Source organism: Amphichorda felina (assembly GCF_050947745.1).
Source record: "Amphichorda felina strain 45539 chromosome Unknown scaffold_9, whole genome shotgun sequence".
In the NCBI taxonomy this organism is placed as follows: Eukaryota; Fungi; Ascomycota; class Sordariomycetes; order Hypocreales; family Bionectriaceae; genus Amphichorda; species Amphichorda felina.
Window position 1 is genome coordinate 933,275 of NW_028145041.1, and position 24,883 is coordinate 958,157.

General features: G+C 55.2%; 9 protein-coding genes and 2 non-coding genes across 11 annotated transcripts; 5 read left to right on the forward strand and 6 right to left on the reverse strand.

The window, feature by feature from the left end:
* Positions 1–89: 89 nt before the first annotated feature.
* Positions 90–1,594, reverse strand: RIT1 (tRNA A64-2'-O-ribosylphosphate transferase; the record flags this gene model as incomplete). The annotated part of the gene is made up of 2 exons (XM_083198214.1): positions 90–1,119; positions 1,263–1,594. The coding sequence occupies 2 exons, from the start codon at positions 1,592–1,594 to the stop codon at positions 90–92; spliced, it is 1,362 nt and encodes a 453-aa protein (XP_083045949.1).
* A 233-nt stretch (positions 1,595–1,827) lies between these two features.
* Positions 1,828–3,186, reverse strand: ACO1O0_008858 (Gfo/Idh/MocA family protein; the record flags this gene model as incomplete). The annotated part of the gene is made up of 3 exons (XM_083198215.1): positions 1,828–2,891; positions 2,945–3,107; positions 3,163–3,186. The coding sequence occupies 3 exons, from the start codon at positions 3,184–3,186 to the stop codon at positions 1,828–1,830; spliced, it is 1,251 nt and encodes a 416-aa protein (XP_083045950.1).
* Positions 3,187–5,581: 2,395 nt separating this feature from the next.
* LGA1 (dihydrodipicolinate synthase family protein) lies at positions 5,582–6,565 on the forward strand (the record flags this gene model as incomplete). The annotated part of the gene is made up of 1 exon (XM_083198216.1): positions 5,582–6,565. One exon carries the CDS (start codon positions 5,582–5,584, stop codon positions 6,563–6,565), a length of 984 nt encoding a protein of 327 aa, XP_083045951.1.
* A 674-nt stretch (positions 6,566–7,239) lies between these two features.
* On the forward strand, positions 7,240–7,322 carry ACO1O0_008860. The gene has a single exon. It is a non-coding gene; the product is annotated as a tRNA-Arg (tRNA).
* A 587-nt stretch (positions 7,323–7,909) lies between these two features.
* ACO1O0_008861 (uncharacterized protein) lies at positions 7,910–8,971 on the reverse strand (the record flags this gene model as incomplete). The annotated part of the gene is made up of 1 exon (XM_083198217.1): positions 7,910–8,971. One exon carries the CDS (start codon positions 8,969–8,971, stop codon positions 7,910–7,912), a length of 1,062 nt encoding a protein of 353 aa, XP_083045952.1.
* A 463-nt stretch (positions 8,972–9,434) lies between these two features.
* On the reverse strand, positions 9,435–9,506 carry ACO1O0_008862. Its single transcript has one exon. It is a non-coding gene; the product is annotated as a tRNA-Arg (tRNA).
* Positions 9,507–10,004: 498 nt separating this feature from the next.
* ACO1O0_008863 (major facilitator superfamily domain-containing protein) lies at positions 10,005–11,755 on the forward strand (the record flags this gene model as incomplete). Its single annotated transcript, XM_083198218.1, has 2 exons — positions 10,005–11,379; positions 11,445–11,755. 2 exons carry the CDS (start codon positions 10,005–10,007, stop codon positions 11,753–11,755), a joined length of 1,686 nt encoding a protein of 561 aa, XP_083045953.1.
* A 1,588-nt stretch (positions 11,756–13,343) lies between these two features.
* ACO1O0_008864 (MARVEL domain-containing protein) lies at positions 13,344–14,281 on the forward strand (the record flags this gene model as incomplete). The annotated part of the gene is made up of 3 exons (XM_083198219.1): positions 13,344–13,505; positions 13,567–13,787; positions 13,849–14,281. The coding sequence occupies 3 exons, from the start codon at positions 13,344–13,346 to the stop codon at positions 14,279–14,281; spliced, it is 816 nt and encodes a 271-aa protein (XP_083045954.1).
* Positions 14,282–14,616: 335 nt separating this feature from the next.
* On the reverse strand, positions 14,617–15,364 carry nop16 (ribosome biogenesis protein Nop16; the record flags this gene model as incomplete). The annotated part of the gene is made up of 2 exons (XM_083198220.1): positions 14,617–15,181; positions 15,249–15,364. 2 exons carry the CDS (start codon positions 15,362–15,364, stop codon positions 14,617–14,619), a joined length of 681 nt encoding a protein of 226 aa, XP_083045955.1.
* A 346-nt stretch (positions 15,365–15,710) lies between these two features.
* Positions 15,711–17,146, reverse strand: ACO1O0_008866 (FAD dependent oxidoreductase; the record flags this gene model as incomplete). The annotated part of the gene is made up of 3 exons (XM_083198221.1): positions 15,711–16,063; positions 16,121–17,086; positions 17,116–17,146. 3 exons carry the CDS (start codon positions 17,144–17,146, stop codon positions 15,711–15,713), a joined length of 1,350 nt encoding a protein of 449 aa, XP_083045956.1.
* A 989-nt stretch (positions 17,147–18,135) lies between these two features.
* On the forward strand, positions 18,136–18,746 carry GPX2 (thioredoxin-like protein; the record flags this gene model as incomplete). The annotated part of the gene is made up of 2 exons (XM_083198222.1): positions 18,136–18,178; positions 18,265–18,746. 2 exons carry the CDS (start codon positions 18,136–18,138, stop codon positions 18,744–18,746), a joined length of 525 nt encoding a protein of 174 aa, XP_083045957.1.
* Between the last annotated feature and the right edge of the window lie 6,137 nt (positions 18,747–24,883).

Sequence of the window (24,883 nt, forward strand, 5' to 3'; positions counted from 1 at the left end):
TAAGGAGCGCTCTTGACATGCAGAAACATGCAGAAAGAGGAGATGTTAGGTAGCATCGATAGACATGCATGACGCAATGAGAGCCTGGTTCATTTTCGCCAGTCCATTAGGAAGCTGTTGACGCTCTGCAATGTGTTCCTGCTCGGGTTTGCGCCTGGGTAGGCTGTCATGATGGTCCCCAGCCTGATCTTAACAAAGGACTTGGTGAACGACATGCTCTCATCCGGAACACGGAAGTTGCCCTCGTCGTCAAAGAGGTAGCATGACAACGCTAGGACTGTTCCCACCGATAGATCTCTGCCTGACTCACATGCAATCACAATCTGGTGTGGGGCGTCTCCCGATGAGACTAGGTTCTTGGATGCGAAAGCGCAGATTTCGGGAAGCGCTAGACGGAGGTTCCTACTAGCTGCTTTTGACTTGCCAAGCCCGACTTCCATGTATTTAGGGGACTTGACCCATGTATCCTTGGGAGTGACTTCGGGCGTGAGAGCGATGCAGCAGCACTCGCTTGAGGTCGACGGGTCTAGAGGCAGCGGGCACACGGAGATGCGGGGCGTGAGCCGCGTCTTGTTGTCACTCTCCGTTCTGGAAGCCTTCTCTTGCTCCACGAGGGTGGCTATCAGCCCCGGCAGCTCATCCTCGGGTGTCTGCAGGAGCTTGTAGGCATTGCTCCAGAAGACTTCGGGGGTCAGCCCGTGGGCCCAGTTCTCAGTGTCGTCGGCGGCGCCCTGGATGTAGCCGCACTCGTCGGCTTCGCTGCCGGCGACGACGCGCCTGCTGGCGGTGCAGCATATGACGGGGCGGTAGTCCTCGAATACCTCGCCCTTGCCCCTGGCGACGCCGTCGAAGGTGGTGTCTTGGGTCACCCAGAAGGGCCTCAGGGGCTTGGTGAGGGTGGTAGGGAGAGATAGGTTGAGCTCCTTGAGGGACGCGAGGAAGGAGGGGATGAGGGCGGAGATTTGGGCGTGTGTGGAGGGGGAGTAGGAGGGGGGTAGGAAGAGGCGCTGGGAGACGGGATCGGAAGGAAGGAGAGCTAGGTTGAGGACGTTGCACCATATGGGGATGGTGGCGGAGAGAGCGTCGGGCATGCCTGGGATGGTGAGTGAGCGGGTTGTCCTGTGAAAAGAGAGGCATGTTATGTGAAAAACTCACGCTTTCCGCGACGTGTTGAGTCTACAACAATGATTCTGCAACATCTTAGTCTCGTGTGTATCTACTGAGTAAAACTAAAAGAAAGGTCATGGAATGGCCAGACATACCCGTCGTTCTGCTCTATCATGTCTACCAAATGCAGGTTCAGCCGGCGGGTGCTGAACTTCCACGCCCGCTCATGGCCATCCGTGCTCTTGAAGTACGCACTGCCTGACTTGTCGCCGGGGGAAATGTACCAGCTTCCGCAGCGCTCGTTGGCGACGAGCGGCCTCCTGCCGTAGGCCTCAGCAGCGGCGAGGACGAAGCGCGCGTCGGCTTGGATGGAGGCGAGGCGGTTGTGGATGGAGAGGTTAGTGCGCCGGAGAGAACCCAGGAGGTGGGAGAGTGAGGGAGTCTGCTCCTGGGGGAAGATTATGTCCTTGTACTGTGGCTCGGGCATTTTCAATCGAGATGTTAGTGGGCGAGGTGATGTTGGAGATGCGAAGTTGGGAGTTTGTGGGTCGCGAGACGACATTAAACTCAAGGTCGTTTCTAACCCTCCAATTTTTAAAACATTCAAATGTTACAAAACATGGCCACAACAACCTATGAAACTGCGACCGGCGCTTCTATACTCCTTCAAACCCCCTTTTGGGATATACTTGGAACTCTCTAATATATAACATTTGCCAATTACACCAGTTTCCATTCGTCGCCCTCGATGGCGATGCCAACCTCGCGCCCCTCGTCGATACTCCTACGACCCGCCTCGAGAATGGCCGTCGTGGCGATTGTGTTCTTAAGCGTCGGCAGGCCCTTGGCATCGAGATCATCTAGGGTAGCCTTGCCCTCGTTGACGGCGCGGCACCCGTCGATGAACTTCTCAATCGATACGTAGCCGTAGCCCGTGTGACCCTGGAAGTTGCCATCCTCGTCGGGCGCGTAGCGCATGTAGAAGGGGTTGAACCACTGCAGCTGACCGGCACCGTCATCGGCGACGTCGTAGCCGCGGTGCGCCTGGTCGACGCGGATCTCGCCGTTGGCGGCCAGGTAGTGGAAGTACTGGTTGGTGTGGATGCCGGCGCGCTCGGGGGCCGTCCACGAGGCCGTGTAGACGCCCACAGCGCGCTTGGTGGGCTCGCCCGTCTTGGCCCAGGTGACGAGTAGCGAGATGGTATCCTCGGTCTCATCGGCGCAGCCCAGGTCGACGGCGACGCCCTTGGACGACGAGGCCGATACCTTGACGGGAACGTAGCCGCGGTCCTGGACCATGGAGTCGCAGATGTCGACGTGGTGGCTGTTGAGATAGTAGGAAATGTCCGACTCCTTGCCCGCCCAGGACTTGAAGGTCTCAAGCTGGTACTTGGGCTGAGACATGTACGAGTAGAAGTAGTTGAAGTCGCCGAGGTTCTTAGCCTTGAAGCGAGCGTCCGAGTAGGCCGGGTCGAAGCGCTTGTGGTGCTCGACGAAGACGTAGACGCCCTTTTCTCGGGCGCGCCGGATGAGGTCCTGGTGGTGGTCAAGCTGCTTGACGGCGGGCTTGGTGAGGAGGACGTGGATGCCACGCTCGATGGCGTAGAGGGCGATGGGGTAGTGGCTCGGGTCGGGAGTGAAGATGGTGATGGCGTCGCCGGGCTTGAGGCTGTCGATGGCGGCCTTGTAGGCGTCGGGATCCTTAGTGTTGTTGTCTGGGAACGAGTCAAAGGACGTGTCGAGACCGTTGTAGGCCTGGGTGATATTCTTATTCAGGTGCTCGCCTGCGTCCTGTTAGCTTTCCATCACAGCTCAAGATTGGATGAGGCATTCGTACGAATGGCGGGAAATTTGGTGCCATTAACGCCAACCATGCCCAGGTTGCCGACCTTGCCGCGCCTACGGAGGTCAAAAAGAGTGAGGCCAACGACGCCAACCTTCTTGTCCGAAGCAGAGGCAGCACCACCAACAAAGCCGGTGGTGTACTCGCCAGTACCGACCTATGAAGGGCGTGTGAGAAAGAATTTCGGCCAGCAACAGGTTTGGAATATTTACCATCAACACATTTGGGGCAGCCATGGTGAATTAGAGACTCGTGGTTTTTTGGGGTGTGGTGTTGAAGGGGTAAGAGGAGGGGCAATTGGAGATGTCGTCCAAGTTGCAAGTTGAAGGAGGGAAGCAGCGAGTGATATACCGCCAACAGCTACAAGATGGATAAGTTATCAGCAGTACGCGGTCAGGGGCTCAGTTATGGATAAGAAAATGGCGGTTTAAGCTGTGGTTTGGAGATGAGGTAGGGATCGTGAGTCGGTTACGGAGAAATTGGAGAGATGGAGGCTGGAGGGGCAGTCATTGGAGGGAAAAGTACCCCGCCTCCTCGCGAAGTCACGAACTTCCAACCGGTGTCATTCAGTTTATGGACGGATCAGCTCAATTCTTTGGCTCTGTCAGGGTTCATTCTATAGCGGCTGTACTACTAATGTTCTATTTCTGTGAGTATCTCACGCGTCCTAGCGCCTCAACATGCTTTCTCTCTCGCAGTGACGGCAGTGACTTTCCAGCTATGGTAAATGTTGGCAGATTGATTCGCATTGTTGCGATATTGTAAAGTCCATAGTAGGTTATTCTCGGCGAGTGTGGCCTAATCAAGTAAAGCCAGAGCGCTGCCTAGGGCCTAGGCAAGTGGGAACTCGAGAAGGTGCCTGGCCCAGTACCAGAGCCAGGCCTCTGGGTGAGGGACAGAACTTCAGAACTTCCAAGTTGCCGGTTCTACGTAGATTCCACCTCAGAAGTGCCCCTCCCCCACGTCGACCCCGCACCAGCTCCCCTGTGACTCGTTCGAACTTCTCCATCAATAACTAACCGTCGGGCAATTCAGCCGCATCCATCTTTATTCGTGGAGCTCCGACCCTTGGTATTTTCGTACAGGCTTGGATTTATACCTCATCACACTCTGAGATATGATGTGATCTTTCACTGTATTTGCTAGATCTACTCAAATAGCCTGAATAGCAAATCACACAACACCCTGATCTTTTACGGCCGGCACCGCCTCGTACGTAATTCCTTGTCGGGGGTGGACGCCTCCCATTGGTGGAAGAACCATGGACAGCATTTTTCCGCCAACTTCACGGTGGGGATGCGCCTGCCTGTGACCAGCCTCGAAAAACTCCCATCTTCAAGACCTCAGGACGAACCAACAGCCATCACACTCCCGATTGCTTCGTTGCCGTACCCTCCCGTTCCGGAAAATCTATATTCATACTCCTAGCATGCATCTCGGTCTGTCGCCCGTCTCTAGGCTGAACTTTCGAGGAAGATTGTCCCAACTTGACATCCGCCCTGCCGCTGTCGTCGGGCAACAAGCCGACCGGTCCCATCCGATGCCAGGCTCCGCAACCAGTTTTCCAAGGCCTGCTCCGCCGATCCACCTCGGCCACCTCTAAAAGCTCATGAAGGCGCTGTTGGCGGCTCCCTCCCCGAAACATCCCCCGAACCCCCGACGCACGCCTCCCAACCCTCGATTGGACATGAACGAGACCCTTTCCGGCACGACCTGCGAGTCCCAAGTCACAAGATGACGGTTACACTGCGTCTGCGGCTTCTCGTGTCTGCTGTTTTCCCCAGACGGCGATCCCTGTCTAAGCCGGCCCCTGAACGAGAATCCACCACTGGAACGCAACTTGGACCACAATCAACGTCTCGGTCATCTCTGCCCGTTGCTCTCGAGCGATCTCGGTCCTAGACCGCGCCCCTGTCCATTCATCCCACGCTTTTAGTGCCATTTAGCCCATCGCTACCATGTGGCTTCACTGACTTGTCAGTCATCAAACTCCCCTTGTCTCCTATCATATTCTCTGGCCTCAAAACGAGGCCAGCAAGACTGTGCGTGTGTCCTGCCCGTCCTCGCCTAGATGTACCCAAAATGCCACCGTTTTGCAAGCTCCTACAACCGACAAGTTCAGTATGCTCAGCATCATCCCATACCACTTCTCATTTATTTTTTCCGCTACCATTGGATGCCACATTCGCCGTCTTACACCACACCCTCCTCCACTTGGTCACTTTAGCTCTCGGGTCCCCATCTCTTCCCGTCCACACACCCTAGTGAGCGGTCCCCATCGGGCCATCGCGACCATGGCGTCCCATCATTCGGACCAATGTCCTTGCGAGCCAGTTGGTGCCCATTCGGTACTCAGTCAATGCTCAGCCGACGGGTAGCCCAGTCCGGCCACGAGTGTGGTACGTACAACAGTCCCGGGCCCTTGGTGGCACCTTCTTGCGTATCCCCGGCTGCTTTTATAAGTAATACGTACAAGCCCGGGCCCCGAACCAGAATTCAATCCCTCATTCTCTTCTATTGCCAGGTGTTTGATCCGGTCCACCACACAGTGTTCGGCGCTCATCTTACCTTGCCCTACCCGCTGCTCACCCCCCTGCATTGGCAATCCGACTACCGCATTCAACGTCAGTCATGACAGCCACCAACGGTTCCTCGAGCAATGGCAACGCCGCCCGTCGCGCCTTGCCTTGCGGCATCTATGCCCCTACTATGACCTTCTTCGATCCCGTCACCGAGGACCTGGACATTCCCACGATTAAGAAACACGCTGAGCGCCTGGTACGCAGCGGCCTCGTTGGTCTCGTAACACTCGGCTCCAACGGCGAAGCGGTTCATTGTACCCGCGAAGAGAAGCTGGCTGTTACTAAGGCGACACGCGAGGCGCTCGATGATGCCGGGTTCACATCGACGCCCATCATCTTTGGCGCGACTGATGGCAGCGTTCGGGGCACCGTCGACCTGTGCACGCAGGCGGCCGGTGTTGGCGCCGACTACGCCATGCTTCTACCGCCGTCATACTACAAGGCCCAGATGGACGCCGAGGCCATCTTCAACTACTTCATAGCGGTCGGTGACAAGAGCCCTCTCCCAATCATCATCTACAACTATCCCGGCGCTGTCTCCGGCATCGACCTGGACAGCGACACGCTGCTCAAGCTGGCTGAGCATCCCAACATTGTTGGGACCAAGTTCACTTGCGGCAACACGGGCAAACTCACTCGCGTAGCCCTGGGCACTAATGCCAAGACCCCCTTCCAGGAGGGATCCGGCTACATGGCGTTTGGTGGCATGTGCGACTTCACCGTCCAGACCCTGGTGAGCGGAGGCAGCGGCATCATTGCCGGCGGCGCCAACGTTCTACCCAAGATCTGCACTCGCGTGTGGGACCTCTATGTTGAGGGCAAGAAGGACGAAGCCGAGGCACTCCAGAAGGTGCTGAGCAAGGGTGATTGGCCGCTCACCAAGGCGGCCATCGCAGGCACCAAGCAGGCCATCCAGACCTACTACGGGTACGGAGGCTACCCCCGGCCGCCCCTCAAGCGTCTTGAGAAGGCTCAGGTGGCGGCCATTGAGCAGGGGACCCGCGAGGCTATGGAGATTGAGAGGAGTCTCTAGGATACTACCCGTCTCATATGACGCCAGAGGCGATGTCCTTGGCTGGAGAGGAAATGTTTCGCAGGGGGTCCGGCCCAAAATCACAATTTGCATATTAGATAGAGCGATTCTTTGTTTATATTGCAGCGTACATTGAGCAATGAAACTTCTGCATACTGCCGGATTTACCTAAAAATGTTTACCTGGGTGAAGCCGCCATAGGTTTTCAGGGTCCAAAAGTCAATCGCCTCGAAGGCGGCCACGTGGCCAGAGATTGACTACAAATAGAAACCCCCCCCGCAACGACAACATGAATCCTTACCTGCCTATTTCCTGGAGGTCAACGCAACATGAAGTCAGTTCAACCCTTCTCTTTTAGTTGAAATTCTTTGGGGGGTTGTCCGCCATTGCAATACTTCTTCTATTCCCACAGGCCCTAGTCCCCCCCGTTGTCGACCTGGCTTCTGACACAGACGCACCAGCTCCGCCAGTCGACCACCCCGGTGGATTCTGGCGCCGCGCAAGTACAAGAAGACTAGCCAGGCTAGGGTCTTCGGGCGAACAAGCCCGTACGATTGTATTTATTCGAGGCGCCCATGGGAGCTGGGAGAGCAGTAGCGCCGGCGCAAATTCTTCTCCACGGCCCACAACCCGGAAAGACCGAAATTTGCGCAAAACTCCCATCAACTAGAACAGGTCGTGTGGCCCAATGGCAAGGCGTTTGACTACGACTAACCATCATATCAAAAGATTGCGAGTTCGAGTCTCGTCACGACCTTTGTTTTTTGCCAGTTCCCGTGTTGATTTGTTGCTGCGGACTGGATCTTGTGTTTTTTTCCCCTCCTGCTCACAAGGGTGGGGCGACATAGTGATGCCTGTGGTCGCAAGCATAGAGACACAAGGCATAAAGTATGAGGTAATCCAGTTCTTACGGCCTCGTTCTCATATAAAGAGCGGTGGACCCGACGTTTGATACACAGTTGAGCTATCAACTTATGTGTGACATGCAACAGACGTGGGCAGGCAACTTACAAGCATGAGACTGACTAGTATATACGTAATAAACACCGTTGCAACACACTCTTCTGCCTCTCTTACGACTGAATTGACATAGGCGAGCGATATGATGCGGTCCTTGAGAAGAGCTATTGACCATGCGCGTGAAGTAAGGCACCTTGGCATTGGAACCGCCGAGTACACGGGCCATTACACGGGCCATTGTGGGGCTGATCCAGGCCCGAGACCTTCGGAGGTGCTCCACTTTTCTCCCGTCTAGTCACCCGGACAGTGATGAAAGTAGATGGTATTAGTTCAGATTCCAAATAACAACAATGGTTGAATCATACTATAATTCAGTTGGGATTCTTATTCAATGCTTTCCTCTTCGGAAGAAGCCTCATTGTGTTCCCCTTCTTCATCCCCTTCACTTTCTTGCTGAGCATCGAGCTCTCGGTCCCAGACCAACCCTTCTCCAAAGGCAGCTGCAAAAAGCTCTGCCATCCCTGGATCACTAATGGCAAACACCACCTCTTCTATGCCGTTCCAAGTCTCCAGATGGCACTTTGACTTGCCATTCTTCTGGCGCCCCTGCCTGCTCTTATTTCTGGGCAAGAGCACTTTTCGCCAGGCAGCGGCAATCTCGCCCAGCGGATTTCCATAGGCACCACAGCCCCAGGCGCCCAGCACCACTCTCCGAACTCCCTTGAGCTGACAGGTTCGCATTACCATCCTCATCTTGCTCAGGATCATATCGCGGTCCTTTCCCTGCGTGTATCTCCCCCTGCCCGTGACCTCATCGCGTTCAGTGTCCGGATGCCGCAGCATGGCGGCGCTGATGCAGTCCACGAGCCACCGATCGCTCTTAGGTAGCACTCCATCTTCTCCTGCTTCATCCCGGAAAATCAGGACGTCGGGTGTGTATATAGCGCCAATTTCCGGTAGGCGGTAATATTCGTCTCGCAGGGATGGAAGGAGGGTGGTGCGCACACAGAGGGACTCTTCCTGGCCTTGGGCGCCGTTGAAGAAGCCGCCGCTGGGGCATAGAGGAGACGCCATGTTAAGAATCGCCACTCTATGCGGCGTGTTTTTGCCTGTCCTAGATGATGAACCTAGGGTAGTGTTCTCTTCGCCTTTCAAGACGAGCGCCCTCGCAACTGTCAAAGTGTCAGCGACTTGTAGTGTTAGACGAGGACCCATACCCAGGGTAGTACTGTCCAAGTCGGTCTCGCTACTATTATCTGTTCCCAGATGAACAACAGGTGGAGGGTCAATAATGAGCTCCACCGCCTCGATACCACGGCGTGCGCGAGGGTGTGCAGAGAGCAGCCCTGGTATCACCTGGTTGGCAGTGGCCTTGGCCCTCTTTGCTCGGGCATCGCGACGGAATCCTGCAGGCGGCCGTCCGACCGAGGGTACCTCTCGCCCCATGGCCCTAGCGCGAGTACAGGAATTACCCGATAATTTGGTGATGTGTTAAAGTGTCTGATTTACTTAAAAGCTTATGTCAAGGAAATGTTGGCTTTTCTCGTTGAGATCTGGCATTTAACCTTCGTGGCTTCTGGTCAACTGGCAGGAACGACAACCGATAGACAAATCTATACCCGCAAAATGATACAGCAATGAGAGGTGAGATCTTCTTAGATACACATTATTGATTAAAATATCAAGCCAGCTAATATTAAACCTTCGGTATATTGATTATATGCTACTTGTTCCCTACTAGCATGCCAGGTGTTGTGTTTTAGGAACAGGCTTGTTGAAGCATAGGGTAGACTAGTCGGAATAGAACAAAAATATATATAGTGGGGGATTAATGCTGTGCAACACTGAAAGAAATGATCTTGGTTATCAAGACGCTAACAAAAACATCAATAAAAACTGCAAAAAAAGAAGGGCACGGTGGGGATCGAACCCACAATCTTCTGATTCGTAGTCAGACGCCTTGCCATTTGGCCACGCGCCCTGCGTGATTTGTTGAAGTACAACTCACTTGTTGTAAAATATGAGGGAATGCACCTACCCGTTCGAACACCAGCTTCGAATCCCGCCTCTAACCTGCGTTTTCACATTTCGAAACAACACTGTTTGTTACCTGTCCTAGATTTCTTGGTGGCAATTCATTCCTTCTCAGACCGTCCTAATAGCGGCGTAATGTATTCCTATTGTTGCAATTGGCGCTTTGGATCCGTACTTAGTGAGACCTTTTTCACTGACAGGTCACTAGATGAAGTACTAGTCAAGATCGAGGAGGTCATGGCATTGGTTCGCATTGGTTCGGCCGGAGACCGGCGGCGGGAATGACCCATCGTCGAGTCCTCACATCCGATGACTAAGTCTTTCATCTCCGATCATATCCGCTTTTTAGATCTGACAGCCATTTGTCAGAAATGCATCTCAGGCGCGTCTCTTATTATTATCTCTGACCGTTCCCCCGTCTCTCGCTGCCAGCACCCACCAAACAATGGCTGGTTCGGTGACCGGCAGCGCGCCGCGCTCAGCGGATGAGGAAAATGGACCAACCGTTAGTTCGGAGCGGACGCCACTGCTGAAGCCAAACGGTTCAAACGGAACTCTCCCGGACACCCACCAAACCGGGGATGGAGCGCACGACGACGAGACGGCCGTCATCGCCGAGGAAGTCTCGTTCACCAAGCTCGCTCTCATCATGGGAACGTCTTGGGTCGGCGTCTTCCTTGGCGCCGCCGACTCAACCATCATTGCCACCCTGAGTGGTCCTATAACCAGCGAGTTCAAATCCCTGAGTCTCATGTCGTGGCTCGCCACAGCCTACCTCATCTCCAATGCTGCGTGCCAGCCCATCTCGGGTCGCCTCACGGATATTGTTGGCCGCGGCCCTGGCCTCGTCTTCTGCAACCTCATGTTTGCGGCGGGCAACTTGATCTGTGGCCTGGCTCACGATGAGAATTCCATGATTCTTGGACGAGTTGTCGCCGGTATCGGCGGTGGAGGGCTCATGAGCATCTCGACATTCATCGGGTCGGACCTGATTCCGCTGCGCCAGCGCGGTATTATACAGGGCATTGGCAACATTTGTTACGGATCCGGAGCGATGCTGGGTGGCATCTTCGGCGGCCTCATCAGTGATCATACAAAATTGGGCTGGCGTCTGGCGTTTCTGATCCAGGTGCCTCCGGTTATCTTGTCGGCTGTGGCTGTAGGGATTCTGGTCAAGATCCCACCCAAGCAGTCGGACAAGTCATTCCTGGCGCGTATCGACTATGGCGGCGTCTTACTGACAGTGTCCTTCCTCGTCCTCCTGCTGCTTGGCCTCAACTCTGGCGGGAACAAAGTGCCATGGACACACCCTCTACCCCTGACAACAATCCCGCTGTCCCTCGTCGTCTTTGCCGGTTTCCTCTGGTGGGAAAGCAAAGCCAGGCAGCCGATTATCCCTGTCAAGCTGCTCATGACCCGCACTATTCTAGGTGCCTGCATTTCCAACCTGCTCTGCGCCATGGTGGTCATGACGGGGCTCTTCTACGTTCCGCTGTACCTCCAGGTGCTCGGTGACAGCAGCAGCGCGGCCGGCCTGAAGTTGCTTCCGTCCCCGATTGGTGTTTCGGTTGGCTCGGTGGCCGTGGGGTTCGTAATGAGGAAGACTGGCCGCTACGTCAGCCTTGGGATCGCCGGTTTGGTCACCATGATTGTCGGCATCATCCTCTTCACGCTTCAGAGTGAGAAGAGCTCGGCGTGGTTGACGTGTTCCGCCTTCTTTTGCGTGGGCTCCGGCTACGGCGCCATGCTGACGACGACGCTGCTCGCGTGCATTGCCTCGGTGGATCACTCCCAGCAGGCCGTGGTTACTTCGGCGACATGTAAGTTGTCCTTTCCCCATTGGGCGAGTATCTTCGATCCCGTGAAACTAACTGCGGGGATGCAGATCTGGCAAGGAGCTTGGGCGGAACCGTGGGCGTGACGATTGGGTCGACGATATACCAGAATGTCCTCAAGGCTCGACTATGGGAGCGATTCGGCGACTTGCCGGGGGGCGAGGACGAGATCCGCCGCATCCGAGACTCCTTGGACGAGCTGAGGAAGCTCCCGGAGGGATGGTACGAGGGCGTCATCAACTCGTTCATGGAGGCATTCCAAGCGGTGTGGCTCACGATGCTCGCGCTGGCAATTGGCGGCCTCATCTGCGTTACCATGATCAGGGAGCACACCCTCCACTCCACGCTAGACAGGCGATGAGCGATGCTATCCCGGACACGCACGTTTCATTAACTTCACTGGTCGACCGAGTCCAGCATCCAAGACACGAAGGCTGGTTGACAGGGAATAGCATCGGGTCACGCATGTATGATACCAAAGACAGCGGGTGCTATAGACAAGATCTGAAGGTAGTTTTCTTTTTTTGAAAGTCGAAGAGAAGGATTTTGGAGACATTTCAAGAGAAGTTCATATCGTACCAGATTGTTGCTAGTACATACCGTGTGCAATTATTTTCCGAGACCTTCACAGATCGCCCATTAGACGAGGGCATCACGATCCCCAAGACGCGGAAGACGCGGAGGCTTTGGGGAGAGCCGGCACTAGTAATAAGGATTTTTATTCTGCAATGACCCGGTGTGCCACTGAGAGTCCCGATATACAGTGGAGATACGTAGTAGTTTTGTCTGGAACTAGCAAGCCGGGAACAGTGAGGCACTTTGTCGCCCGAACCCGCGTGGCGCAACGCATAGACTCGTGGAGCGATCCGCGGTGAGCCGTTATTAAAGTTGAAACGAGGCTCTGCCAATGCCACGGCTAAAATCTACGCAGTGGGAATCTGCCGGTTCTTGTCCATTCAGACAAACTGACGTCGGACTTCAACGATGAGCCTCGTTGGCCATGACGTGAGCAGGCTGACCATAAATAGCATCACCACCCACTGTCGTCACCAGTTGAGAGTGTCGTGTGGCGCATTGCCAACTGGGGACGATGGCTCGGCATCAGCCGCAAGCACTGGAGCAGAAGAGACAGGGATGAGGTGGTGGTCCACTGGGTGAAGATCCACGGTCGCTTCGGCGTCGCGACTCACAAGTGCGAGCTCACACCCGAAGACCCGAAGACAGCCTCCAATGAAGGGCGACAGGCAGCTGGGTGGAAATCATGGAATCTAGTACGAGTAACTGTATGACAAGCTGTCTGCTGGGATTGTGCAGCCTGTTGGGCGATGGCGTCGTGCAGTCGTGGCGGAGCGTCGGCAGAAGAGGACTCCCTTCATCACTCTGGGAGAGCCAGAGGAGGGAGGAGCCCTGGAGAGGCTCTGGTGACCCACTGTGTGGCTTTGCAGCGCTTCGTTGCCCGGCGGCCAGTTGCTACGGCGTCAACGCGCGGCAGACCAGGGTCGCCCTGGCTCCAGGCCTGTGCTGTGGGTGAGGCATAGAAGGGGTCGAAGGCCTGGCAATGTCCTTTTTGTTGTTGCCATTGCCAATCGTCATCTTGGCCTCCTCTCCTTTGCAACATCTCCAGCATTCCTCCTCACCTCCTCACTACCTCACTATCTCACTATCTCACCACCTCACTGCCTCTGTCCCCTCACCCAACCAGACCCTCTGAATCCCTTCATTCCTCCCACCTCTTACCGAGACCACCCGCAACCTTAATTTTCCTACACTAGCCTGGTTTACAAGGAACTACCGGTCGACCGCACACACGACTGAGACGACCGACACTGCCTCACTCGCATTTTCGGCCCCGATCGCCGCTGTATCTGTGATACTTCCTAGGGGCGAGCAGCTCCGACTTTCCCCCCCAAAGGAAACGCCCACACACTCCACGAAAGACTACAGTCACTATGGTGTCCTGGGAATGGGATCCCAACTACGTTCCGCCCGTCAAGCTGGGCCTACACTGCGCCCAGATCCTCCTGTCCTTCGTGCTCTGGTGTCTTGAGTTGGCCGTCTTCAACGGCAAGGACTCGAAAATCGTAGGCACTAATGGATGGACATTCGGAGTGGTAAGTAGCAGCCCCAGCACGAATGACCCCGGGACACATCTCACTGACATGCCTTGACCAGTGTTTCCTCTCGATACCAGCCTGGGTCTATCTCATAATGACCCCTCGCTTTGCGCGAACCCGCAGATACGCCAACGCGAATGTCATGCTAGCAGTTGATCTCCTGTTCACCATTATCTGGATCTCTGCCTTTGCCACTCAGGCGGATTACAACACCCAGAACCTCTGCGGCAAGGTCTGCAAGCTGAGCAAGGCTGTCGTCGGCCTCGGCGTCTTTGTCGCGTACGTAGTTCTCCCTATACTTCCTCCCATCCACCCTAGTCCATCGCTAACCCGAATCCAGCCTGCTCTTCGCCCTTACGACGCTCATCAGCGGATACACGATGCAGTATTACAAGTTCCACGGCAACCTCCCTGGTTACGACAACCGCAAAATCCGTGGTGGTGAGAACATTGATCCCGACAAGGCGGCCTTCTCCATGGCGCCCCATGACGACGAGGCCTATGAGCGTGTCAACATGGACGACAACGATGCCTTCGCCGGCGACCAGTACGGCCATGCCAACCCCTACAGCGCCGATGACTTCGGCGACCCCAACCGCTACGGTGGCCAGCCGTCCCGCACCAATGACATGTTTGACGCAGACACCGAGTACAGCTCCGCTATTGGCACCGCTCCCACGTCTTACGGAGGCGCTGGCGCTGGCGCACCCTCGCGCACGTATGATGATCCGGCGCAGTTCCCTGCGGCCAACTATGATCGCATTGAGCGATAAACGGGGGAGAGACTCGACCCCGCATTTAGGTGTATGTTTAGAGATGGAGATGCCGTTGTGGCCCTCCCTGTAAGGTACAAAGCAGCTCACTGGGCCTCTGGGACAGGCGTTCTGGGTTGCTTGGTTTATGGAGGGGAAGGCCGGCATGGCCAGGATGGACCGGCCCACGATCTGATATAGATGAGGAACAACATAGCATGCGACGCTGGAATTGACTCGGCTTGGGATACACATTTTTGTATTTGATTTCAGAAAATATATAATCCAGCTTTTTGGATGAACCAGTAGACTCCCATAACGCCTGCCTGACTTTCACGGTGCCAAATAATGTAAGATCACGCCTTCATCTTCTTGAGCCTCCGCGAAATATCCGCCGCCGTCTGCTGCATGGGGTTCAGCTTGCGGTCCTTGGCCATGGCCATCACATTGTCCCCGTGCTTGGCCACCAGCTGGCCCAGCCACTCCCTCTCCCGCTCGCTCTGGTACCGCGGCTTCTTCTCCGCCGGGTTGCGCGCCTCCTCCATTAGCGTCTTGACAACCTCCGTCTCCGTGCCCGTCTCCCTGATGCCGCCCCACTCCTCGTACTCCATCTCGTCAGCGCCCTCGCCATCCTCGTCGTCCGAGTCCAGCGCGCTCAGCGGGTCGTTGAGCGGGTTGGCCGCCCCCCGGCCCAGGATGCGAATAATCTTGCCGTCCGCGTCGCGCTCCACCTTTGCCTCGGAGACGACAGCCTTGGCGATCGACTTGATGGCGAAGGGGTCCTCGGGCTGGGCCCCGGCCGCCGCCGTCGAGTTTTTCGCGTCGCCGCCTCGGGGCTTCTCCGTGCCGCCGGTGGGGGCTCGTAACCGCGCCGCGAGGCCGAGGCGGCGGTAGTTCTGCGCAAGGGTCTGGGTCTTGTCCCTATTTTCGCGACCCGGTTAGCTGGGCTGCAAATTGTCCCGCGGGACTGGGACTTTGGGGTGCGTACCAGTTCTGGGCGATGGTGCTGTTGCCGAGGGGATTGAGAGGGTTCTTGGGGCGGTTCGACTGGCGGATGGGTTGCCGCTGGGAGCGGCGCTTCTTCTTTTGCAGGTCACGACCCATGGTGAAGGATACGCTGGCCGGTGAGAGATGTGGGAGATTTGTTCGATGTCGTGCAGTAGGTGGGATGGCGGTTTGTTAGCATGGCGGGAGAGTCGCCAAATTTTCTGATGGGCTGTTATCGATAAGACGAGATGACCCAGGTACCAAACCCAAAATAGTTCCAGGGTTCGGGTTACGACGGTCGCGACGCCTGTCAACTTTTTTCCTTGAGCATCTCGGCCAATTTATTTTATCTTCAATTACAGTTAATGACCACATCAAATCAAACCAATACGAAACATCTCAGCATACAAGACGCATTGATCTCTAACCCTAATATTATATTTACAGACGTCCATGACTCCCCTCAGACCTTGAACTTCCTCGGGTCCAGCTTCTCCACATTTGCACTTGTAGCCTTACCATCAAATATAAACTCAGACATGAGCTTCCCTGTCCCAGGCCCGTTCTGAATGCCCCAGCAAGTATGGCCGGACGCAACACACAGACCCGGTACCGTCGTCTTGCCAACGAGCGGGCCGCTCTCCTGCCCGAACCTCATGTGCCGCGGGAGGTAGCACGCCTGCTTGGCCTTGATGGGAGCGGCGCCGAGGAGAGGGCTGATGGTGCTGATGTAGGAGATGATGTCGTCACACTGGGCTTCGTCAAACTCCACCTGATCGGCAGTCTCTGGTAGTGGTACTGTCGTGTCTGGCTCACCTATGGCCGTGTTAGCTGCACATCGAGGATGGGATACGTGGGAGGGCAAAAGCTTACCGCAGGCATATGCCTCTCCAAACGGCCGTGCGTAAATCTCGGGGTCTACATTTCCCTTGTGCTTCCTCTTCTGGCCCATCTTGGCGCGATGCTCAGGCACAAAGGCCGCCGGGAGGCTAATGTCGGTAAAGACGGCGTAGGGACTAACTTCTACGTCGTAGACCACGCTGTGTGCCCTCAGCCCTTCAACTTTTGCTCTAGGAAGAACTCGGCCTGTCCACGGGCCCGCTGCTACCACGATATCCGTGACGTTGCTGATCTCTTTTGTCTCGTTCGTCTCTCGATCCAGGTACTCGACTCCCTCCACGCCGCTGGCCGAAGCGCTGATTTTGGTGACTTTGGCGTTGGTCCTCACATCCACGCCCGCATTGCGAGCCAGCTCGCCAATGGCAGTGGTGAAGTGGTACGGGTGAACCTGTGAAGTCTCCGTCTTTCCCGGTGCACCCATTTCGGCGTACCCATTCACAACATCCCTATCAACCCAATCCAGGTCACCGGGCAAGCTGCCAGTTTCGAGAAGATCCTTAGCAGCGTCATCTTGCTTAGGGAGCTTCTCCCACGCCTTCCCCTCTTCATTTGGCTTTTGCAACTGCTCAAGCTTCTTGCTCGAGACGGTTGCCTCGATGGAACCGCATTTTAACCTGCGATAACCCCATTTCTGAGCACCGTTATGCTCGGCTGCTAGCTCAGCATGGAGTCTGTACGACAATGGGACTAAGCAAGAGGGATATGCCCATAGAGCAAGTAGACCACCTGCCTTGCCAGAGGCGCCCGTTGCAATGGATGGAGCGGCCTCGAGAAGTGTGATGGTGTGCAGTGCTGGGTTGAACTTGGGGTGCCGTGTGAGATAGTAAGCAGTTGTGCAGCCTATAATCCCACCACCTATTGTAATATAAATGTCAACCTCGGTCCAGTGGATAGGTGCAAGGAAGTGAAGGCTGAGGTCACCCGAGCGGGTGGAAGGTCCTGTACTGGCGTAGGGTAGTTGGACTCACCAACAATGACTATATTGCGCTTCCCCTCCATGTCGGAGAATACGTCTGGGGGGGTTTCGTCCAAGACGCCTTTGATTCACAGGTACAGAGCTACGGGGTCGAGATCGGGGTCCGGGTAGGTCAAAGTGGCGTGGTAATCAAGGCTGAGTGTCGTGAAAGTGTCGGCCGAGATTGGTATTTGGAATGTTGGAAGGTGGGGTTCAGTGAGGCGGGCCAAGGAGGGGCAGCGGTCGCAGTGCAGGACGATGTCGGAATGTGAATTACACCGAATCGATGGGCCAAATCCTTTAGATGAGAATGAGTAGATACCACAAGAAATGTGAATTGACCGCCAATGACGGAGCTCGTATCAGCATGAGCTGGGGCAATTTGAGGGCCAGCTTGGTGCTGTTTCTACCACGTGCGAGTCGCTGTCTGCGTGGGTCTATTGGCTGGTAACATGCGAACGCTCAGAGATTCCCATGCAGTTCATGAATACGAATATAACCGCGACTACACAAACAATGATCGCAATTAGGGGTACTAAAAACACCTACACCATCTATAATACCACACAGTACTGGGTACCTATGAAAGTTAAAAGTGTCACACCGAGTTCAACGCTCTTTCGGTTCGGGTAACGGAGGAACAGGCGCCCGACTGGCTCCACGAGGAGGGAAAGCGGCACCTTACGTCACCGCTTGGAGAACCACGGTAGGAGCTCTGGGCCCTGCCAAGCCTCCCTCCCTCGTGCTGTAGACGCTGAAGCTTCGAGATCCGCCCAGTCAACAAGCCCACCAGCCAACCAGTGAGGGGAAAGATTGTTGCGCCATCCCGTCTCTTCCAACGACCTCGGCCATGCTACGTCGCAAGCTTCTGCGCACCTCTTTATCTAATCCGAGACTCTTTTGCCTGACGCCCGCTGCTCCCGCCGCCGCGACCTCGACTCTTCTTCCTCCCCTCCGCTTTCTGCATTCTCCCTCCACCAGCGCCTTCACCCGCAGTCGACGAGCATTGCAACCACTGATCACAGTTCGAACCATGGCGTCCGCCACTAGCTTCTATAGCTTCAAGCCGCTTGATAGTGAGTCTTCAACCGTCCCGTCTTCACGCATTTTCCGAAACTCCGTCGCGACACATGGGGACTGACTTCTCGGCTTCCACCCACAGAGCGCGGCCAGGAGGTTCCCCTGGAGAACTACAAGGGCAAGGTCGTCCTCGTCGTCAACACGGCCTCCAAGTGCGGTTTCACCCCCCAGTACGCCGGCCTCGAGGACCTCTACAAGAAGCTCACCAAGTCGCACCCGGACGACTTTGTCATCCTTGGCTTCCCCTGCAACCAGTTTGGCGCTCAGGAGCCCGGCTCCGACGACGACATTCAGAACTTCTGCCAGATCAACTATGGCGTCAGCTTCCCCATCATGAAGAAGGTCGACGTCAACGGCGACGGCGCCGCGCCCCTCTACCAGTGGCTCAAGGAGGAGAAACCCGGCTTCATGGGCCTCAAGCGCGTCAAGTGGAACTTTGAGAAGTTCCTCATTGGCCGCGACGGCACCGTCAAGGGCCGATGGGCCAGCACCACCAAGCCTGACGCCCTGGAGGCCCCTATCCTGGAGGAGTTGGAGAAGCCTAAGGCTGATGAGAAGCTCTAAATAAAGGCGCAGCACGGCAATTGGTGACCGGCGGAGCGCGGGTGGATGAGAATACCATTCAGAGCTGTCCTCGTGGAGCCTGATTTTGATCTTTGTAGTTATCCTGGCATGTAATGAATCTACCACGCCTATTTTGAGGCCTCGAGCATCAGTTCACTCGGCCGTCCTGTGCTCTTCTCGGTGTGCCGGTCGTCGCTAGGTAAGCTTTCTAGTTCTTGGGGACTACGGACTATCGACTGACTAGGTGTATGGTAATCACAACAATCAGTCCTCTGATTAAACTGAGATGGGCCTAGGTTCAGACTTGTGATCTGGATACAATTGGGAAGAACTATACTGCTAGATTAAGTGCCGGAAAGGCAATCCACGACCTCAAATACGGTATGATCGAGGCGCGAAGTACCGGGCGTGGGGCTTGTTGACTGCATCTTCCAAGCAGACCAGCGTGAGGATAAGCCTAGGCTTTTTTTCATGCGTCAGGAATCATGATCGTGCTTGGAGCCCATTGCACGTTGGTTGCAGCGTGGGCCTAGCCAACTCAGAATAGTCCGTCCACCGTGGCATACCACCAACCCAGCCTACTGGGCCTCATCACGGCACCATAAAAGATCGGAGAGCGAAGCTTTGAGCCGGTTCTCTGGACCGTGGGTTGAGCAAGATCTGGTATCCGGGGCTGGTATCTGTCTCGTCACCTCAATACACCCATTCACTTCCATCTTCGGAGCGTCAAGATTGGAATAAGGTGATGGGGCATCTCCTTTTGTTGAACGATCTTTTGCACGACGTCTCAGCGGGGCCTTGTGCGGCGTAGGGACGGTGTGAGAAGTTATTCGAATGGTGCTAGGGCCACCAGGACCTAGGCAAGGCGTCAGTCTTTTCTCTTGTCCGCCTTCTCAGGGCTGATATTCGAATACCGAAAGGTATATTCCCAGCCACCCCTTGCGTATAACTCCCGATTTGAAGGCTGTCTTGCCGCATTCTTTTCTCGACGCGACCTCTGCCGCTTGGGGGCCAGGTCTTCGATACCCCTGGCGACATACTGCATGATTCAATGGTCTAGACTCTTGCAGAAGAAAACATCACAGAAAGATATGCACCCAGAATATTGGGATCGCGACCCGGCGTCACGGAACCCCCTACATCATACATTACCGTGGCCTTGGGCGGCCATGCTGTCACTGTCCAGTCTGATGAAAGCTATCCTTGGGAATCCTTTCCATCCTGTTGGGTTTAATAGGATCACCAAAAGTGGCGGCCATGTTTACCTCTGCGTCTTTAAGCGATATATTAAGTGTGGTAGTAGATGGGCTGAGATCGAGCATGGTCACGCTTTTGTCCGCATTGGATGTGATTTGTCTCTGCCCGTGGGTATTTCTTGAAGGTACCTGTTGAATTGTTGCGATACTTGGCGAGGTTAGCCCAGAAGTCCTCGGAGTTTCGACAGACAGTGATGATACTGCTCGTCGGTGCTGGGCCCAGCTCAAGGGTTTGCGGGACACTGCCGCTTGATATCGACTCACCGCCTTGGAAGAGCTTTCGGTGTTGAGGTTTGCAATCTTGAGGTACGTGATGCGCACATATACCTGTCTCAGTGCAGTGTGACTGACAAACTAAGCTCGGCGGTATTTAGTGGACATTGAAAGAGGTCTCAGTCTCTTCTCTGTCTCCGCCTGCTGCTCCCGAGCTGAGACCGCTTTCAAGCTACAGGGTCGACTTCAACGGTGTCAATGTCGGTATGGAAATGCTGCAGAGTTTACTGTCTCTGGGCACGGTGCCCAACCTGTGGCCTTCGATAAGGGGAACATTCCAAGTGCTTTCCTGGGGCTCGTGTTCAACCACTTACCCCTGGCTTCCCCTTAGACGGAACTCATCTCCGGAAAGAGATGTGTTATGTCAACTATGGCCTCATCAACACGGAGGGCACCGTTGACTTGACCTTTTGCGAAGCGATTGTTAACGTACCCCTATGTGGACTGGGCCTAGCAGCAGGTGAAGGGTTCCTAAGCAGGCGTCGACGGATAGAGGAAGGTGGGAGACCCGAAAGACCTTTTCACCAAGACGCCGGAAGACATGGGGATGAGGGTAGCCTGTTTGGACAGCCAACCAAACCTTCGGAATTGGCATATGGGCCAAGATACCGAATCTTCTTCTATGTACGAGTATGTATGCGCTCTGCATAGGGTCCGGGTCCGGCACTCAGAGGATACCCACTGCCGGGCCCTGCATCGCATCCCGAGTTCCCCATTCGAAAGGTACCATGTTTCGGCAATTAGAGGACCATGTGGAGGTCAAGACAAAAATCCCACGATTTCCTCGTGGAATGCAACGGGGTCTATGCGGTATGACATAGGACTGTTGCCACGATCCTTTCTGAAACCCATGAAGGAAATTGGGTTTTACTCAAAGGTGTGAGGGTTACGAGAGGTACCATTTTCTTTCCATATCGACCTCCAAAAGTCCCTGAGTCGACAAACAGCTGCCAGCAGGGACAGCAGGGACATGGGAGGCTGATATCGGTTCATATAGGCAAGGGCAATGGGCGATCACCCCAATGTGTCACCGCCTCCATCTCAGGGACCATCTCCAACTGCATAGTATCCCCAACCGCCCATCCATAACGTCTCGGGGAGCTGCTAGTTTACCAGACCGAAAGTTCTTGGTGGTGGTGCGCTCAGGGGCTTCTCTCCATTCACGCCTCGCGATGGTCAACCTCGGTGTGGGATGGCGGAAGCTCCCCATCACCAGCGCACACACACCATCCACATACTACCTCCTCGTAGGTGCCCTCGGAAGCCGCCGCTAGCCACTGAGATGCGCAACAGCCTATTATGATACTCCGTAGGCATGGCTCAAATCATATCTGATCGAGCCGTCTGTCAGCCCCCCCACGCTGCAAGATGATAAGTTAGCAGTAGGCTAGCGGGAGAGCATTGGAAGCTTCCATACCTTCCCCTAAAGGCTTCTAGAACGTGTAATAACACCCCTGGAACACCATCAGTGCATCGCACAGCGATGTGATGGTTAGTGCATATCCTCCGCTGCACCAGTCTACCTCAGGGCAAGGTGTTCTGGCAGGAAACTCCCGTCAACCTGACAACCCTCCATGACCATAACCAGCCCCCCTGCATGGGCGGTTGGGCCACACAATCGGCACCTGGGAATCAGCCTGGAAACCCACGATGGTGGAATAAGATTACAGGCGCGCGGGAGGAGATGCTGAGAGACTCTATCGCTGTTTCGTTTCAAAGCCGGTGCGTCGAAACGTCATTCGGGCTGGCTCTAGTCTCTACTCTGGGTGAGATGCGGCCAGGCAGAGCAGTGTAGCATTGGGCGCCCAAAGCGGAACAGCTCGCCGCACACAAAAGTCCTGCATGCAAATGTCCACACTTTTCTCTAATAAGCCCCCCTCCCAAAACAGCCCATGGCCATCGTCGAGCGCGTACATACATAGTACATACTCGTACACTCTCGTAGCGCCCTCGACATGGTGCTGCTGCCCACTGATAGAGGGGGCCCCTGGGGCCGCATACAAGGCTTATTGTCGGCAGGCGCCGGCCCGCGGCATAAAGGCACCAGGGAAGACTTGGTGGCTCGTAATTATTCACCGGAGCCTTCACTTTGTTCCTCTCAAGGCTTGTCTGCTTGTCTGCTTGTCTGTTCGTCCCCACCTCGACGATAGTAGTGCGGGCGCTGGGAAACCCCGGACCTCCAGCTTGGCCCCGACTGACCGAAAGACATCTACATGCCTTTCGTCGGGGTCTGGAAAATGCCAATTGCCAAATGGCTTTTGGCCGTGGCGGACGTCGAGGTGTATCCTTACTGGGGCACGCGTGGTACGTGCAAGTTAGCGTGCGAGGCTATCGTCGGCGACTACTCGTACGAGCATAAGCCGCAGAGCGCAGAGGACAATGGTGTACACTCCTAGTCCCTGCCCAACACTAAGACGCTCGGTGCTTCATGCTGGGATGTGTTGTAGGCGCGCTTCTTTAGCTCATGGCCAAGCCACAAGCGTCGAGTCATGTAGTAGTTTTTTGAACTATGTTGTAAAAGATTTCATGGTAACATGAGATCAGTGGCAGAGCAAACCTGGGGAACCTGGAGAACCTGGAGTAATAAAGGTGAAGCGTCGGTCGACGAATGGAGGATTTCACAACGTTGCCATCTGACGTCATGAACTTGGCGAACCTGTCCATCGCTGCTTCGTATAATCCGTATCCTGCAACGTCAACGTCTCTAATTTGCACGCGCAGCATTCATATACATAACGCGTTTTAACCTGTGATCTGCATAATAATAGAAGCAGCATGGTGAGTCTGGTGGGTTCCAGCTTCTGCGTGTCTCTGATCTCGGCTTGTCGATCCATGTGTCTTCAGAGACCTCTTCCAAGTTCCAAGTCTCCGGGAAACCCACCCAAAAGGAGACATTGAGGCTTGGTCACCCGTAAGACATCGAACGAGGCCGCTCATCCAGTCAGTAATCGGTAATCCTCACAAGCACGGCTGCGTCACGCTCACGCGCTGACCATCGAGTCGCTGTTTCAGTCTTCGGGCACGGCAGCAGAGTTCAATGTGCGTCGGGCGCAAGCACCTGACTCCGGAGCGATCGCTGGTTGTTAATGGCCTTGGCCCGTCGCTTCCGAGCAGCAAGTTTTTGACCTTGGCTTCTGCGCGGTATTTCCCCAGACTCTGGGGTTGGATCCGGGAAGGGGGGGTGTGCGTGCTCGAATGTTTCCCCAGACTCAGGGACTCGAGCTAGCAACTTCTATTACGTCCTCGAAACTCTTCAGTGGTGCCCGCGTCGTCCCTGCCCAGCACACCTCTAATTGCCCATGGATTATTATTGACAAGGCACTGGGCAGCGGAGAGCGGCAGTCGCGCACCATGAGGCGTCGGCCATTTTTGCGGGGAAATACTATGTAGCTTTGGGTTCTTAGTCAGTTGCTAAATGTCTGTCATACGAGTATCACCGCCGGTTCGGGGAGAGAGCCCAGTGTGGCCATTCCCCGCTTGTAGCCCATTCCCACAGCTCTCCCGCCAACCAACAAATTGGGCGAGCCCCTCGTGCCGTAAGCGTTGCCTGTTCAACTGTGCATCTGTGCATTGTCAGCACTGAACACGTAATTCTACACTTCGTACTATGTGGTACTCCGAAGCCTGGTGGCGGATAACGCTTTGATGGCCTCTGCCCGCCCCCACGGCAGCTGTACGGACAGTGCCTCATTCGTCCGTCTATATCCGCAGATGGCGCACAGGGACCTTTGGGTCCTTTGGATTCCAAAGCGGCGAAGACTCGGGAACGTCAAAGATCGGATCTGAATCTGACTACCCTGGGGTGACTGAATCGAATGGGGCAGCGCCATCTGCCGGTCCAGGGTGCATTATCAATCACACCGGCACCTCCTGAGCAGTTGAAACAACTGGTGATACACTGATAATAGCGCTTCGCTCGCACACGATTCCTGTTCCAAGTGTTTCTTGGAGGAGTCAGGATAAGGGATTCAGCGGCCTCTCCCGACGGCCCCGTGGCTGCAAGCTCTGCAACGTATCATTCCCCCACACACGTCGCCCAATCATGGTCTCGTGCCCCTGGCCCTCATGGGCCACCCACGGTAATGTGCCGGCCACAGAATGCACATACTGCATTGCTTGACTGGCTATTACTATCAAGAGGCGCTGAGGCGACATGAAGACCCCATCGTGGACGGTGGCATTCCCACGGTCCATTGGGGAGATTACGTTCTCGTCGTCCGAAGAAGCAAGTCCCCTTCTTCTCTGGGGGTAAATAGTTTGCGCGGACTTGCATGTTAGCTTAGTGCCTAGAATGCTGTCAAAAAAGAAAAGAAAATAAAAAGAGAAAGAAAACCCTGCCATCTTTCTTGGGAAATCCGTGTCGGTTGACTCCCTGTACGGAGTACTCGTATATCTCCGAGAGGTGCTGTGGGGAGCTCTGCGCATCATCCCTAGTGCCATTCGTCGAGCAAATTGGGCATCGTATCTGGCTATCTGCCACCTCGAAATGTACGAGTATGGCGCTTCGGAAAATACGAGCCGGCAGCGTTCGTACTCGTAGCAGGCTCTACCCCGGCCGGAGACACACACGATAGTACTCCTCTCACTGGTGGCGCTGTGATGAGTCGC